At 36.2% G+C, this 18897-nt stretch overlaps 1 protein-coding gene across 8 annotated transcripts in view; it reads left to right on the top strand.

The window, feature by feature from the left end:
- Exn (Ephexin) overlaps window positions 1-18897 on the top strand; it is a 93457-nt gene that overhangs the window by 41109 nt on the left and 33451 nt on the right. For 4 of the 8 annotated variants that reach the window (XM_064036297.1, XM_064036293.1, XM_064036300.1 and 1 more), the window contains exons 1-3: window positions 1948-2182; window positions 12708-15472; window positions 15944-16044. In XM_064036297.1, the coding sequence (XP_063892367.1) occupies window positions 12744-15472; window positions 15944-16044 (2830 nt within the window). In that variant the 5' untranslated portion in view covers window positions 1948-2182; window positions 12708-12743. Of the gene's footprint in view, window positions 1-1947; window positions 2183-8759; window positions 8785-12707; window positions 15473-15943; window positions 16045-18897 lie in introns of those variants that run through there. The other 4 variants (XM_021329615.3, XM_064036295.1, XM_064036294.1 and 1 more) reach the window with 2 other exon arrangements.

The raw sequence follows: 18897 nt of genomic DNA, 5'->3' as shown, positions 1-18897 counted from the left end.
TTCGTTTATTTACTTGCTAGAGATAGAATGTTAACATTAGCCTAATAGCCCCATACAAGTCATGTCAAATTCCATCCCTAGTTAGCACAAAATACAGAAGAATATTGGTAAGGACCGTAAGTCGAGTCGTCTACATAACTTTGACATTGAAGCTACAATTACGCAAAGGCCTCGCTCATTCAGTCTCTATGGCGTTCACAAAAAGTCGCCGGACTCCCATAGATACCGGTTGTGATTACACTGGAATGTTGTTGTGTGTGTAATGTGAGCATGTAGGTAATTATTCTGTGAGCTGCCGATAGCCTTGCTACTGATTCATATTCTACCTATACATAAATACATTGTCACTAGCCCCGTTTGACCGATTCTTGCTCAGAAACAAAATGCATAACACCTGATAATTACTCAGCTGCATCTTAGGCTGGAAGTCGAGCTTCATAGTTGGGAAAAGGCTAGGCCGATAATGACGCCTTTTTGTTTTTATCATCACATGAATAATATAGTGTTTTATTGGTAGGCAATAGTAGGTAAATGTACATCATCCTCATATAAATCTAAAAATAATGCGTCTGACTACTGAATTAGGTTTTGATAAATAATATTGCACACCATAATCATTTTCCTGTTTTTCCAATAGAGAGCGTTTTGCACCTATGCCATTAAACTACAAATTTTACCTGTACCTGTTATAATTAACTTTATAGCTAACAAGCGTTACGTTTTCGTTAAATTGAAATCTTATTGTTTAAGATAACTTAGTACATTTTTTCTGGTCTTATGTGCATGACATTATGTCACATCATTTTATGCATTTTAAAAGTAGGTATAGACAACTTTTGTCGGTTAGCTTACACTTAATAGCGCTTTGGAGGAAACATTAATTGAAACAATCTCAATTCAAGCCACAATTAAATTATCTAACAACAAGATTTTAATTTACATAATCATGCGGTAACGAGATAATCGTAATTGACATGGTTTGAACGATACACAATAGGAGATTTTATAAGTAAGCAACACTGTCGTGTGGTTGGGAAAATTCACGACTTAATTTTCAACTTAATATTGACAACCGAGCAGATTTTGAACGACCTAAGTTTAAAACATCAACTCCTGAGCACGCAATGCAGTAAAAAAACAATTGATTGACGTTCGAATTATCCAATAGCTATTTGTCAAAAGGAATGAAGTCGAAATAAAGCAGTTTTTAACACATGAAGCAAAGGGAACTGACCCAAATTCCTTCGTAATTGGATGTATAGGAGCGTGCGGGTAAGCACGAACCGATAGCAGTATTATTGTCATTAAGTATTTATTTGTGTTTTTACCGCCAGCACCTAGTGACGTGACCAAGGTCGAAGTAAAAAGGTTTTGTGGTAATCCTTTTTGTACGAAGCCAGTTAAGGCGGCGGGAATTACCTATTGTCTATGGATTGATGGATGATGGTGTCCTTTTATTTGGTGTGTGCATTTACTTGATGTGGGAGAAGGATAGCTTTCTCTGTCTGTCTCTACATTAGCTTTTTTATGAGGTTCCTGTATTGCAAATATTTCAGTCATAAATAAGTAGTTAGTGCTTATAGAGAAGTTAATTTGATTTGAGTTTTCTTAATTTCCTCACAAATCTGCCGTTATTAGGCATTATAAGAAATTGAGGTCCAAAAACTAGGTAAGCTATGAAAACTGTGCCACACGTTATTTTACACGTCTACACGCTAGAGGTGATTAAACTTCGAGCAGTAATTGACCTCTATTCAATTTCAAAATATTGAAAGAATTGCAACCGTTTTAGAGCTTTCCATCTGTACAGTTTACACTTCATCTCCACAAACTTCAAATCAAGTAGTTCAGTACCACAAAGGCTTTTATCCAGGTAGACTCTCTCAAGTTCCGTCCGCTTCACCCAATTCCAGCAGGTCATGTCATTTGCCGCCGCACCATCAAGCACTCCGTCAGTCAGAGCCGGTGAGCGCGCCGTGACGCACGTGTGCTCTCCGACGCCATCTTGAACGCTCCGACACCTCCCGCAGAGAAAACGTATATAAACTGCTAATAATAACGTCATTCATCATGGATAAGTTGATGAGTCGCGACTTGTGACGCAAATTAATTATATTACAGTGCTTTGTAGTGATCTGTGTCTGTGATGTGCTTGCTTGGATTTGCCAAACATTGGATGGAGGTAAACTTTACTTAAATAAACTTAATAGAAAGTAAATTAATTTCTAGTTGTATGAATAACAGCCTGTTATTGGTATCCGGCTCTCGAATACCATAGATAGACAATAATCGAATTTTAATTATTGATTTTGCGCGCAATAGTTTTGTTTGCGATTTTTGATTGATAGGTTTCTAATAATGGTCACTGTTATGTCATCATAAATTTATAAAGACTACTGGAACCGAATGAATATAATATACAACAATAACAATAAAAAATATTCCGATTTAAGATACTTTATTAACTTAATGTTCCGCTTTATTTTTTTAAAGTAAGTCAGACAGCTAAATTCTTCTGGAAGCAACAATTCCATGTAATTTGACATCTCATCAATATTCCACGAAGAAAGAGTAAAATTGAGGAATAGCCCAGTTTTTGTAAGAAATCCCAAGTAAAGGGGACGCCCAGACACCAAGCTGATACTTAGAAATACCAAAACAATGTCTGGACAAACCCAAAAACTGCTCGATCCGGGAGTCGATCCAAGTACTAATAATATGAATAAACCAGATCAAATGATAACAGTGTCATCGTTGATCATTATTTAATCATCTTACGCAGAACTTGATAGCAATATCATGTGATGTGATTTAGTGCAACTCTTCAATTTCATAATAACTTCTGAGTCTGAACAAGAGAACGATGTAATTGCAACATACATATCATACATTGCTGCTCTATAATTGGCAGTTGCGGAAACACAGCCTCAATAAGCGTAATAGCACAGATCAAAAGCAATCACAGCAATAACGATACATCGAATACAACACAACTCGCAACGGGACATATCAAATCGACTACGTGAGTTGATTTATAGTCCAATAAATCGACTAGGTTCTCGATTACAACGAATCAGTTACCTAACCATGGAAAGCGATCAAATTCTCGAGTAACGTATCATTCGTTTGTCTACAGCAGTGAAAGTAATCATATCATTGCTATGTCGGCCGAATTCAGTTAAATTGCCAGTTAACGTTCATGTAATTCGGACGTTAGGTCTAAGTGTAACGGAACGTGAGATAACTGTTGTAATGAGACAGTTATTATGTAGTTGCTGGTCTTTTTCCAGCAATTAGACAAAGTTGATGTTTTTTATTGCTCATGGTGTTTTTTATTTGTGCAGTTCGTTATCTATGTAATGAGATAAAAGAGAACCATGATGATTGTTTGTTTTAGAACGTTAGAACTTGTGAGGAGGAGTGTAACTATCGACTCCAGAAGAGTCTATAGTTTCTTACAACATTTGCAGAGATGCATGTGGACGACAGTCAACGACCAGAATCTCAAACTCTAATAGACCGTATTTTTTAGAATATGAGGTTTCAAAATATTATTTAGTTTTCCAAAATGTATGCACCCAACCATTGCGTTGCCTAAATTATCACCACGTGGTAATTACGAAACAAACAAATGACTGTTTGCATATCGATTCTGCAACTCTGGAATTTCAAAATCGAACGCATTCGATTAGCAAAATGTCAAATTGGACCGGTTGCAAAGTTTTTTTTAATTTTTTTCGAATCAGTTGCAATAGTCGCGATTCATTGAGAACTTATGAAGTTAAATGTGGCAGTACTGGATCAAATGAGATCGTTAATCTTTCCGCAACACTGCACACAAGTTGCGTGACTTGTTTTTGCATATGCTTTTACATTCCGCTGATCGTAATCGTCTTTTTCTTATATTGGCAAATGGTTTTCCTCTTACTCAGCGCTCATTAATTAATTAAAATTTACATGAATAACACAGGAAAGTTTAATGATCAAGGAAATCTTTATGATTGCAAGAATTTTCCTAAACTTTTGAATTTGGTCTCATGTGGTTTGTTCAACGTCCGATTTACTTACTCACTTAACCTTTATTTTATGGCCAGAACAGGAACTATGTACATAATAATATTTGTATTAACAACTTCGGCCTCCTTTTTAAAATATCTTTAAAAGGAAATATTAGTCTCTTCCGCTACATTTCCAGTATACAAGATCTAAGAACTGAATCAGCAACCAAAACAACATTTCTCTATAACGGATTTTATGTTTATCTTATGCATCATAAATTACCATACAGACGCATGCATGAATATTAAGTAATAGATTGATGAAAAAATTGCAGAATACGCTCCGGCCATCGACCACATAAACATTTATTACCTTGAAGAAAAAGAAACAGAAAGCTGTATTGATTATAAGAACTTAAACGTAAAATTACATTTAGATTGAAACTCTTGCAAGTTACTGAAGTTCTTTTGAAATCGATAACAAAGTACGCAACGTCGGAACAAGACTAATAAATAAATGTGTAATTGAGAATAATTGCGGCTATTTCCAGTATAAAAATAATAATGTTAAAGTTGGAGGAGCACATGTGTATGCTACGTCAAATATTAAGGTCGGCCAGTCACGCGCGAACGGATGCCTGCAATTATTACTTTATTACTAACTTCACATGACGTCGGTGAAGTAATGCACTTGTAACATACGCAACTATAATAGCTATTTAAATCCCAAATACTTGTAGATTTCTTGTTTACACTAATTGTAGATAATATGCAGAACAAGACAGCCGCAGCTAACGTCACGCATGAAGCTATTTCACGCAATGTAAGAAATAAAAATAATGTTCTGCAAATTAAAGTTATTACAATACAACCACATCAAATTTTAGAAATAAAGGATTAAGTCAATGAAGCAACAACACAACAAAATCTAATAGATATTAGCTTCGCCTTTGTCCAAATTTCCCCACAACTTAACCAACATCTACACAAACGCCGTAAATTTCGTCTGACACGGTATCCATTGCATTGTTTCATTTAACAATACACTCATTGTATTAATAAATGTCCGGCTATGTATGCAACCTTGGCTATGGGAACTGTTCCTCAATTCATATTTGTTACTTTATCACCCTTTCCTTTGAACTAATTAAGAAACACTATGGCCTACGTTAATCTTTTTATAATATTGTTTCAACTTAAAACTGTCTATATTGTGTTTCCAAGAAGTTATTTAAATTCCAAACCTATATTCAGAATGACAGGTTTATTATTTATTGTTGTTTCCAATTATTTGATCGTTTTCTCATTTACTATCTCTTTAATCACTTATGTTATTTAATAATAATGACTAATTCAGCAGCCTCTGTGTCATTGATAACGTTTTGTTCAAGACCGGTCTAATTATATCCTAATCGAGTGAAAGTCACTATCGTTATTACTCATATTGTAGTCACATAGTTGTCGAAGAGTATATCTTCTACAAGTGTGCTACAACTTGAATACAATGAGCTCTAGCGTTCATAAATAGTATCGATTCATTGTTTGCATAATTGATTGATTATTCATTTGATTGATCTGATAAGCTCTAATTGTATCTATGATTGAAATAAAAACAAATATTTGAGTGTCACAGCAAAAACATACGTACTGTACGTTCTATAGTTTGTTAGGAATGGTCTATTTTTCCATTTACACACAAGTTTCTAAATGTCCTATTAGTATTATTGTTCTAAATAGTCTTATCTAGCTATATTAATTGATTTCAATAACGCAGTTAATTTTCATTTCATTTCAAGTTATGGATGACTCAGATTTGTTATCTTCTTACTATTCTTCCTTTAGTAGAGCTAAGGCTATTTAGTTGTCAAAATCATCGGTTATTTCGGTAAAGGTTAAAGTTAAAGGTTATTTCACCAACGCAGTCGCATGTTGCACTCTCTTCATCCAGAGAATTCCCACGATTCGTCTTAGGTAGTCTGCCCACACCAGCTTTCCGGTTTTTGTTGTTTACGGTCCCAATTCATGTATCAACGAACTTCTCGCCCACTATAATTAAGTTATGCAATTCCAAAGACAATATCTTACCTCGATACTTCAGCTAAATCACCTCATTTACCTAAGCCACAAAACCTCAATATTATCTAGACCACAGTAACAACTACCTTTATGATTTTATAACACCACTAAAGAAAGTGATATTATTCCATGTATAATATGTGAGAACTCGATAACTTCCCACGTCCGTTTCGCACTTTTACTGTAAAATCAATTAAGTGTGTCATTAATTATATTATCGATTAGTAGTAATAAATGCAACTTGAAGGTGTAATTTAGTAACAAATAATCGTTTTTAACGTCTTTGGTAATGTAAGTGTGGTGTAATATTGTTAAGTGGACGAATTGGAATTTTTGGCGCCAAGGATGTCAATTTTTCTCAGTAAATACAAAACGGATCAAAATACAACTTGGTTACCTGAAAGTTCATGATATAAACCTTATTTTGTTAGTTGTAGAAACATGATTAGGTAACTTTTATAACAGAGAAAAATATATCAAACATACCTCTTTTTAAAAAGAGATTCACATATTATGGGCAAACGGGACCGATTAAAGCCTCTTAACTTTTTTAGTAGTTGAGTATATACATACTCTTTAAAATTGTAGTAGGATTTTTTATCAAATTATCATTTCTAAATAATAAAATTACAAAACCATTTTGTCGCTTACGACTTTTAGTTATAAGCTAGCGCGCGTATTGTTATCCTCGCCCCGCTCAGACGCTCCGACCCCTTTTGGCGCCTTAGATGCGCGTGCCGGTTATGGAATTATTGTTGACCACTTCCTCGCCTTAATTCCCGTTATTTCTTCGAATTCATTGTTTTTTTCCTGGTTCTTATCCACCTTGATAGCACTGTCCACCTTTGTATTCATTAATTACTCATTAGTCTTTCTTTCATTTTTATTCTTCTTAAGTAATTACTACCTATACCTCAAAATATGAGCATATAGTGTAGCTCTGCCTTCCATTCCAAGCTTGCCTATGATGTTTTCACGAATTTTCCGACCTCCAAGTCTAGTACGTGTACTTATCTATAATTTGAATGTAAAACAATATCTCTGTAAGTAAACTTCCTGTCATTGTGAGCCTGCCGTCCGTAGGGAGCCTTACAGGGAACAATAGGTGTTATTAATTAACACATGTGTGATCGTGTCTGTCTGTATTAGAAAGAAAACTCTGTGTCGGCACTGTCGTTGTATATAAATCACTAATCTATGGTTATCAAGTATCATTAAACAATGTTTTATATACAATTGTCTATGTCTATAGTCTATAGTTACTCTCTTCTAATCGTCTTTTCACATCCATTGCCTTCCTTTTAATTCTTAACAACTCTTCAAATTCCTAACGTCATGGATAGAGGCATACTTATAATTTTAATAAAAGTATGCATTATTCATGTATTCCTAGCATTTACTTACTACTTTCAGAAATTTTTCATTTGTTGTAATTCCTTCCCTTCACCAACGAAGGTATTTTATTATTATTGTGGGAATGTTTTCAATACCTCAAATCGTCCCTTTATTATGCATTATGTCAACTATTTTTTCAATTACTTTTTCCCATGATTAATAAGACTTTTCACTTCATTCACTTATTCAGCCCTTCAATTCAACGTAACGTACAAAAGTGTAAAAGACTACAGCTACGCATATTTTAGGTCTAGTCAAGTGGCAAATTACAGTACCTACTTACCTACATAGCAAAGTTCAAAGGAAGCACGTTGTTACCTACAGTACAGTGCTCGCTCAAGTGCTAACTGCTAGTACTAGTGGAACCGGAATGCACATTCTCTATCCATATTTAATCCAAGAATATCTGATAGTCCGTCAAAACTCCATTGTTAGACAACATTCGGAAAGTTTCCTAAATGGATGCCAAAATTAGGACAGCACGTTAACCTAGATTGTTTATGAATGTATCTGTTTTTTGTAGCAAATCTGCAAACACAGCAGTTAAACGAACATAACAGTTCAGTGTTTGAAATATCTAAAGTATAAAATGAAATCTAATTGGCTCCCATATTCTATCAGACGATCAATTATGCAAAATCCCATTTGAATATCATACTACCATCTCAAACGAATGTCATGTCACTAAAGTGAAAGTCAAATGCATAAAATATTGTTCGACTGGCGTATTTACATATCTGTCCATTTCCACTGGCTCCCAGCCCTTTGTCTGTCAATACGTTGAATAACGAGAGTCTCGGAAGATTGGATAACTCAAACTATTCGTATTATGACGAAAATTATATGGTTTGTTATGTGTCATTGTGTGTGGAAGGCATTTTCTGCTTCTTGATGACTTCCCGTCATTCTAAGGTTAGAGTTCAGCGGTCACACCTCTTATATCACAATACCTAATCTAAGTTTTACAACGTAACTAGTTTTCCGCTTACTGTATTATCATGTAAGATGAGCACACGCATACCATTTAGAAATAGCATAAAAACCGACTAAATAATTAAATACCAGCCAAAAAAGTGGTCATCCGTAAACCCGATGAATCGATTCCAAATCTTAACTGTACACGGTTCGATATCTTGACATTCTCTCGTCGATAGCGAGCGCTTGCGATGCAGCGCACACGCCGTTACTGACAGTTACTCAAACTGGGCAATGGGCTCATCAGTCACACCTCGCGCCAACACTCGACCTTCGGCAGCCACTATACATTGCCAATAGGTGATACAATGGTCACTTATGAATTCCCATGCATGCCAAGGTAAGAGTTTTAAGGTTTTACGCCTCCACACATTCTTAGTGAGCCTAAAACAAAATTTTACGTACGCCACTAAAAATAAGTAATCCTCTAAAATAAAACTTAAAGTTTTACTCGTTCATTGTTTGTAACAAGACCATTACCATAAAGGCGATTAGTTAATTGCATTACCCTAATTAGCTAATCTTCTCTGGGAAATACCGTAAACACCAACTCCGAAATACTCGCGATAGTTGGTATTCGAAATCCAAGAAGGGCTCTTAGTTAAGCAGGTAAATTACTAAGAAGTCAATATTTAGTTGGCGATTAGTTTTCGAGGTTCTCCGTATTGATCGATTGGCTCCTTATTGTGCTCTTGAAGGATTATTTTCTGTTTTAGAATTAATTGGTTCTGGTGAATTAGGCATATTTGCAATTCGATATTTCGCTCCAGGCAAGTTATTTGATGTTCTGGAGGATCCTAATGAACTTTATGAAAATTGAAAATAATTGGCAAATCTGCACAGAGCCTGACTTTAAAAGGTCGTTACGATAATACTTCGAGAGAAAAGTGACCAATTTCTTCAACTACATCATTTCTAGTTTCGCGAATTCCCAGCATTCTCTCAAGTTGTCCGCCTGCCTGTTAGACACGCGATGCAGACAATTAGCCTGATTCGAAAACCGTTTTCTAAATAAACACAGCCATTAGATAACTATAGTGTTACAGTATGGTGTCAAACGTGTTCTGTTTGCTATGATTTCCATCACGTATTGTGGGACTTTCTAAGAGGTGCGCGGGCGCAAGTAAATTGTAAACTCTGAATCCGTGGCACGCGCCATTGTGTAACGGTTAGCGAAGATTGATCGCATTATGGATTTGTTAAAGACTTCCCGGTCGTTATGTGGAGTGATGTCGATATCTTATTTGTGAAATGGACTTACCCGTCATTACCTGTCAGGGATTTGCAACACAGAATACATAGGATGTGTTTTTCCAAGCTATAATTCTTTTGTTTAACGATCTAGTTTGCGTCGTCGTGGTCTGTATCAAATCGCATTAGACATCTAATCTTATCCTCGGAAGTTCTCGCTTGAGTCGTCTCTTCAGAGGGTTGCGTTTATGAGATTAATCAACAAAACTGGTAATTTTAGAGTAATATACGGAAATGCCGTGCTGTAGCTAATAATTTATATTGATAATATTTACGCTGTAAAAGGCTCATTTTCTTATTTCCCGATTGCTAGTGTTAAATAATTACTTATTAAAAAGAAATGAGTATATAACACCGAATAAAAGTATTGATTACTTGTTCCCACATCTGCACATCCAATCACTTCCCTGAGAGCAATCTTGTTCATTGTTTATTTCACTTCATTATGAAACTTCTAGAAACTACAGAATACCTAATACCTAGTAGTAGCCAGGTACTTTTGCATACACTGTTGAGAACGACATCAATTCCATATATATTATTTTGATATGAAAATCCTTTTACGTTCGGAAATAAATGTACCATGGTATGTAACATGGCGGTCACTCGGGTATGTAATTTTCCCCTAGAAATTTATTTATGAACGCTACGTGTTACCTGGTATTTCTATTATAACAATTACATAATTTAATGGTTTTATTTTTAACATAATTAATGGTTGTTATTTATGAATAATATTTGTTATTAGTTAAAATACCAAAAAAAGTCGTGGTGGCCTAGTGGGTAAAGGACCAACCTCTCAAGTATGAGGGCGCGGGTTCGATCCCAGGTCAGGCAAGTACCAATGCAACTTTTCTAAGTTTGTATGTACTTTCTAAGTATATCTTAGACACCATTGACTGTGTTTCGGATGGCACGTTAAACTGTAGGTCCCGGCTGTCATTGAACATCCTTGGCAGTCGTTACGGGTAGTCAGAAGCCAGTAAGTCTGACACCAGTCTAACCAAGGGGTATCGGGTTGCCCAGGCAACTGGGTTGAGGAGGTCAGATAGGCAGTCGCTTCTTGTAAAGCACTGGTACTCAGCTGAATCCGGTTAGACTGGAAGCCGACCCCAACATGATTGGGAAAAGGCTCGGAGGATGATGAGTTAAAATACCAGCCCACTAAGTTGCGTAACTCCGTTCATCTCACTTTTACCTAAGCTAGGTCTAAAACTAGTTCTCTGGTATTTAGCGATTCTGCATGCACGTTCGCAAATTGTTGCTAAACTTACTCAATAACTTCACGATCCAAATTAGCCTTTGTATTTGCGTCATTACATGAATAATTTGCTTAATTGAGATTCTGTAATTTGGCTAGTATTTTTGTACCATTCTTAGTTTTTATATAGGTACTAAAGCTAGAGGAGATGGATGAATTTTAATTTTTGACTTTAAATCTTCTGGTTTTTCCATTTCATGCTTCGTCTATATAAATAAATAATTGTCGTGAAACTAAGATGTAACATTTATACCATATCTACTACTTAGTCGTTTCTCCTGTGTCCCCGGGGGAACTCGTCGTTCGGATTTATAAAAGTATGCCAAGTATTCTAAATTAGATCAGCTGCTAGAGAGAGACCGAGGAACAAGTATCCAATCCCAGTAATAAACTTTCACCTTTCAGTAAGACCATGTAGTATTTGCAGTACGTCCGTCGTACAACCACTACCTAAATCCTATCTTAGATAGTATCCGAGTAAACAAAGCAAATTGTCTTATAAATCGTGTGTGATCTGTGGCGCGTGCGCAGTTCCCACGCGGTGAAAGCACTGCCCTTTTACGTGACCCCATACTCGTTACACTCCTAGAATAGCTCCCTTCTAGCTTGAAGTAGAAAACAATGATGTAGGTAATGATATAGTAATATTATGGTAGAAAACACTGACTTAGAAGTAGGTTCTCCAAGAGAAGATAAATGAGAGTCGGAGAGAAGGATAAGCGCCTTCCACCTTTCCAAAGGATATCATCATCGTCTTTGATTATTATCCACGATGCCATTAACGGAAAATTTTATACCACAGACCTAACTAGATCCCTTTGCCTCTTATTTTTAATTTTGTTCCACTATGTGTCTTTGTTTGATATGTTATGTACTTAAGTAGTTAGTTCGATAACACATTATCTTCACCATGCACACTTACATGGTGAGCAAAGAATGTTTGCCGCCTAAATACATGTACTTATAGCCAACTGTCGTCCTTATTGTCCGGCACGCCACGCCATTGTAATGAAAACAGCCGTGAAATTGCAGCCAGTAATAATATTAGCGTTTTCCAAGTGTAAGGAGGTTTGTGCCATGTCATGAACCTCTGTGAAGACTATTCATTTGTTTGCAAGCGGGAGAAGATAACTGGTTTGCTTTCAGTGTTACGGAATTTGTATCATAATGATGAGTATAGTGCATATAACAAAGTCACCTTAGTATGGGATTAATAGATACTTGATCTGCTCTCTAGCATACCTATAAGTCATGGCATTTTTGCTAATAAGAACTGAAGTATTGTGCCATTTCTAAAACTGCATTATTACAAGTAATAAATTTTGCCTTTTCATTAGCATTGGGACATATGTATTTTTTGCCAGTGCAACTGATTACTTTGAACCTTTGCATGCAAAATAGATACATATTTCATTATTTCTATCAGTAACACAATCTCGTGGGACACTTATGGCAGTAATAGGCTATTCTACTCGCCGCGGAAAACTGTACAAACACGCGTAATGACAATAGAAACTCGAACAATCACCTTGCAACCGGCCTTTGTGAACTACATCGATAAAACTAAACCAGGTTTATATTTCAGTCATTAATTTAACACTCCAAAATCGTGACATAATCTGTATCAATTGTTTGGCTGTTACAATTTTTGGCAATCTAACCTCCATCATGCTTACGAGTAAATCTGTACTTCCTACATCAGAGTCTTTGTGAAAATGTTATATGTAATCAATTTATTTCATTTGTTCCAGATGGCGTAGTAAAGCAGCGACAGATATCCCTCACAAATGTTAATAAGCCTGATGGAAGGCGACACGATAGCCACGAACACTCTCATATCATCCATAAAAAAATTCAACAGCGACGGCAGGCAACACGGCACTATAAAAGCTCTATTGAAGAACTTCATATTACCAGAAACAGAAATGGCTATAAAAGAGACTCAAAACAGTGGCAATAAATATATATACTCAATACCTGCTAAACCGCCTTTACCCACAATGACGGACCGAATGAAATCAATAAATGACGCAAAACAGGCATTCTTAAATTCCACGGTCAGCTCCCCTGCACCTGTCACTTATCAAACAGAGAATTATAAACATACAGTCCACTACGCACAAATCGCTATAACAACAGATAGTGAAGACTCCAGGAGCACTGGCGGAGGGCGAAGCATGAAACATTTGAGCGCTACAAATAACAAACAATACAGCATTCCAGTTAATGTATCCCCGAGTATAAGGAAAACAATGGAACCACAACAGAGAAAAGTTAGCTTTAAAATAAAAAATGCTACCACTTCCTATAAACGACCACCCCTAGCTAAAACGATGACTATAACAAGCAGTAAAGTAGCAGAACTAACAAAGAAATTCAACAACTTAGAATCGGAGTCACATATTGCATCATTCAAACAATCGAAACTTGCAAAGACTTTAGAGGAATTACAATCCGCATCACGATGTTCAGCCAGTAACAGCTCCACACCCTCGTCAACACTCAGCTCAAGTCCAAACATTAAAATTGTACTGCGACACAGGCGAGGTTCCAAAAAACGCAACAACAGAAAACGATGTTCGAGTATGGAATCAGTCGACGATTTACTAATTGCAGACAGTTCAAACAAGATTCGCATTATACGGTCCAAATCCGATGGTACAAAAATGCCGAAAACTACAAAGAAACGTTTAAAGTATCAAGATTCAAGCGAACAACCAAGTGGGTCAGATTCTGTTGATGGCAGTCCGATAAAAGTTAAAGAAGTAGAAGCAAAAAAAGACTCCAAGCCAACAGAAAGTAACGTAGTCAAAAATGTTATTAAGAAATTCGAATGTGAAATTACAGCTCAATCAAATTCCAGCAATACGTTCAAAAGATTACCTGATAAAACTAAGAGTACAACACCTGTTAAAGAAAAACCAAAAGTACCTGAAAAGAAATCATCACTAGTGTTAACCAAAAACCTTGTTGTGAAGGATGGCATTCCAAAAATAAAGACGATCAAACCCATTATAAATGAATTAGCCAAGCTAGATAATACAAAGGACCAAAGCCCACAAACTGTTAAGAGGAAAGAACCCCTGTACGACCGAAAAAGGTACAAAACGAACTACATACACTCCGAAAAATTACCTCTAAAAGTCGTTGAAATAATCCCAGAAGATATTCACGAAGGCAATGCAGTAACAGTTACAGTTAGTAATGACCAGAAAGAAGAAGTTCCAACTATTAACATTATTACGTCTAATGAAGGAGAAAAAGCATATCAGGATATCAACCCATCAATTACTCCTAACGAATCATTCCTGTGGCGCCGGAAAAGTAGTAGTAGTACTCAAATATATTCAGATTCTGAAAAATCGGATAACTCATATAGCTTCGTTAGTGTTACTATGAATGGCTCGACGATTAGTTGTTCGGATGAACCACAAGAAACCGCCCCAGAACAATCTCAAGTTGAATCAAATGAAGTTCAAGTGAATATTTCCACTAGTGAACAGAAATTGGAATCCAGTGAGGATTTCGAATGTAATCTCGTTGAAGCTTGCAATAATGAAATTATAATAGGTTTCACGTCTAAGCCCAAACAAGAGGAAGTAGAAGATTATTACGAACCTTTAGAACCAAGAGACAACGAAAACATTGTTGTAATTCCGATTAAAAGTGTAGACAGGACTTCTAAAATAAATTGTCCTTTGCCGGAAATTCCTAAGATTGATAAAAATGTGGACGAAGATGACGCTACGGAAAAAGACAATATTTACCAATGCTTACTGGAAATGAGATCACATCCCGAAGGTGATGAGAGTAGTCTACATAACTATGAGCTTTGCGATAACGAACTTGAAGAGAGAACTCGTGGTGATGGCGACAGTGACGATGGGTATGAATACTGCAAGTCACCTGACAAACCTTACTGCTTAACTTCCAGCTCTGGTATTCAAATAGCCGAAGATTTCCAGCCTTTTGGCAAAAATAACAACAAGAACTATAAGATCTCAAAGTCAGTAAGTGGGACATCTACTGTAAGCTATGAAAAAATTGGATCAGAAAGGATTTATGAGAAAATCCCTGCTAGGACTGCAAAGTGTAAGAATAGCAGTCCTACATATAGTAGCAGAAATTCTTTTATATCTGACTATACCGTGTACAACGAGAGCGAAAACATATATGACACCATAAAGCATGGCGACGCAACATCACTATCGCACTGCTACGAGAGCATACCTAACAGCCCCAGTATGGTAAAAATGCGCAATGATATGAAGAAGGCGGTGTCCAATGTGCAGAAGCGTCTCTCATTTGACACGGTATCGAACATCAGCCAGTCGACGATGTCCAGCGAGCAGAAGACCAACAGCCTGTACGGTCAGAGATCGGTGATCAGCTACAATGGTCAGGAGATAGCGTTCCAAGTACCTAGTAGCGAGACCAGTGTGAGCGACAGGAGCGATCGCAGCGACGACTGGGTCGACGTGTCCGACGAAGAAAAAAATGAACAGAAGATCATTATGTAAGTATTTTTCATCTTATTTAATCTTGTTATAATCGTGTTTGCACTGAGCTTTGCGAAGATTTTAAGATAATCTGGTATTCTAAGAAATCTTAAGCAAATATAATACCCTAATCATGTATGTAAATAGTGGAAATATCCATGTATTCGGTCTCGCTATGAATAACAATAGCCAAAGAAGCAAAGCGTGTCGAATCTTAAATCATAATATTGACAATTGAACAATGTGCGATAACGCCCCTAACTTTTTCCATAGAATTATCATCAAATTATCGTAGCACTTGACCCAATAAAAAAGCTAGTTACCTGTAATATGGGTTTTCAAAGAGTAGTACAAACATTGTTATCGCCTCTTGATATGAAATTGTGTTTGTCGGTGGCTCAGTGAGAAAAACGCAATGGAAACGGGAACACGCATTACTAGTCACAAAATTTTTCTTTTGCGTCTAAAATGGAAATTCTGAATTACAGCGTGCGCGAGAGAAGTCGTGGCAGGAAGAGTCCGATCAGCTGGTCGCAGAAAGTTCGACATCAGTGGCAGAAGTCGCCGAAACCAAACGACGTTGATAAAGGTTAGTTACTTTTCATATTCTTCAAACCACAAAAAGTATTTGAATACTCGTAGTGCCCCGCGTCTTTTGATTTTTAAAAGAACCCAAGCACTGCGTTTAATTTAATAAAGTACAGCGCCATCTATGAGAACACTTGCGAACGAGTTGTGACGATTGTTGTTTTAGTTCTCATCGATCACAGTAGCTGGCGTTATGGGTAGATATATATTATTACAACACACAAATAATTTTATTTTTAAATATCCTTATTCGTTTCTGCAAAATTAAAATGTGACAGCATGAAGCCTTGTTAGTAAATAAAACGAGTATAGTTAGTTATAAGTTGTATGAGAGTTTGCAGTGTTTGCGCAAGAGCACGCTTTAGCCGCTGGTTTCGCAAGCCGTGGCGACAGGCGTCCTACGCACGCATTCCGGAGCCTTAACAATGCTTGCCTCCGAGTTTGTCATTTCCTTTTTTTGACAGTTCGCTTGGTAAATATTGGTCAATGTTCTAGCCATTTGCAGACATTTTATGTGCCTGTTGTTTACAACTCAAGGCTAAGATTGCAGTAGTTCAAATGTCATGTGGTCATACTATTCTGAAATTAAATACCTCAATTATTACTTACTTTCAATATTCTGATCAAGCATAACATCTGATAAACCTAATATATCTGATATTTCCGAACCATCGAAAATGAATATCAAACTTAATTTAAATTAAGCTTTAATAGCAATAAACATGTAAATTACAAAGGCAAGTGTGGGCCAACATTAGATGCAAGTTCATGAACCGCGTGCGCCGGTGGGTGGCGCTAATCGTTGCCGGATTCCTGCGCGCGCGCCGCCTCTGCCTCATATGTTGTGCTATGTAGCTTTTTGTCTCGTATAAGGTAAATCCGTTCTAATGATCTGCCAGCTATTTGGAACGAGACTGCAAATATTCAAGGTAACTGACATCAGAAGATGTATGACATATTCTAACTAATTGTAAGCGATTCTTTATGTTAGTAAATCTTTCAGCTTAGGGTCAATTGCCGACATCGCATTAAAATTGAGGTCAACAAGATTTTCTTCTACAACGTTCAAATACGAAAAAACATTTATTGGTAGACTTTTTGATATCTGAGAATATCTTCATATGAACGTCCACGTGTTGAAAATATTTGTATCTTCATGTTATGTATTCACATACTTAACCTTTTAGCAACCTTAAAATCATATAAAGGATCATGTATCAGAACGTACCTACCACCATTTACTATAGGTACAGGTTGCTGACCCAGTAAAAACATATTGATTTTTCCCGTAGTGGCTGAAAGGGTCGATATGATAGCACGCGACCTACATCGATAACTAGGTACAGATACTCCTTACTAAATGGGTGCTAGGTTTGCTAAGCTTTAAAAGCTCTTCACTTGATAAAACATTAATAGTTCTACTTTAGACTTCAAAAATAAAATTAATTACAAACGTTGCTTAAGCATATAACACAATTTTGGTGGATTTCACAAGTGTTTTTAGTACTTTCTAGAAAAATGCTTATATTTTCTCTGTCCACTTTCTACCAAATTAATTTCTCTATATACCTCAACAGCTGTGTAATTTTTCTTAAAGTAAGACTTTTTGCTGTCGAGTCTCATAAACATAATGAAAACATTTACGACAATCACTTTCAGTAAACATAGAAACGCTTTTAATTTCCACGTTCACTTTTATATCTTCCGGTTAGGTTTTAATGCATAATACCTAACTTCACTATTACTGTTCGTACATAATGCTATGTTACGTCTGTGTATACTTGATACTTCCAGTCGCATTCATTTACTTACAAACTTTTTTTGAGGGACTCAATAATAAAACCTTTGTTGTGGTTTAAAAAAACATGTGCTTGCGAAACAGGTTCGCAAAAAAGGGAACATGTGTCTGTTCGTAATTATTACTCTTTTTTCTTTTTTTTTTTGGAAAATCCATTTCAATTTGATCGACGTACGTTTACGTAATAGGTTATTTGCTACAGTAGAAGTTGTTATTCTGTCGTATCTACTAGAAGACGAGGGGAAAAAAGATAAAAAAAGTTTTTTTTACCTTTGCTTCAAAATTCCATACAAGTTTTGCGAGTCAACCAAATAATTATTTCTAGATGTTTAAACAATATTTATAAAAATCAAAGTAAATCGTTACATTCTTATTCGCAAGCTAGTCAAGTCAAGTGCATATTGAAATAGAAAGTTAAGAACCTGTCAAGGTTTATTTATAACGCAGCACAAATAATTATAATAAGAAGGCATACCATGTTGAGATCAATAACATCACTGGTATTTATAGCTAAGCTTTCGAAAGTTCAAGTTAGCAGACAATATTCTGTACCTAGCAAGAAAATAAAGCAGTCTTCATCCCTTGAGAAGTCTTCTTAATTCTTTTTCAATCATTTTCACACTCCGCGCATTTGCAGAAATAGAATAGGCACGCCAAATAATAGGTACGCCATTTCATACATAAAGTGAAACAGCTAAACTAGACAATCTGTCAACAATAGCAGTAATTACAGCGCCAACACAATGCTTTCAACAAGGCGCTGATAATACATTATTTATGTGTAATTGTGCAAGTTGACTGAAGTAGACTTCCTCATTGGGCGCTGTCGCCCTTCGACCCGCACGCACAAGCCGTGACCATAAGGCCGTAAGCCATTGTTACAAGCTGCAAGACACTTGGCTACTTTATGATCTGACCAGGGTTGACAATGTTTTACTTCTATTCAAATATACATAACAACTCTATCCAGCTTAGCAGCTGTTTTACCTCTATTTGTCTAAAAGGATTAGTAAAATTGAATCACTAAGAAGATTGAATTCCAGAAAAGATTTTTTT

The sequence above is a fragment of the Helicoverpa armigera genome, chromosome 9 (assembly GCF_030705265.1).
Source record: "Helicoverpa armigera isolate CAAS_96S chromosome 9, ASM3070526v1, whole genome shotgun sequence".
Classification (NCBI taxonomy): domain Eukaryota; kingdom Metazoa; phylum Arthropoda; class Insecta; order Lepidoptera; family Noctuidae; genus Helicoverpa; species Helicoverpa armigera.
The sequence above is the reverse complement of the archived record's forward strand: the minus strand, read 5'-3'. Positions and strand labels throughout refer to the sequence as shown.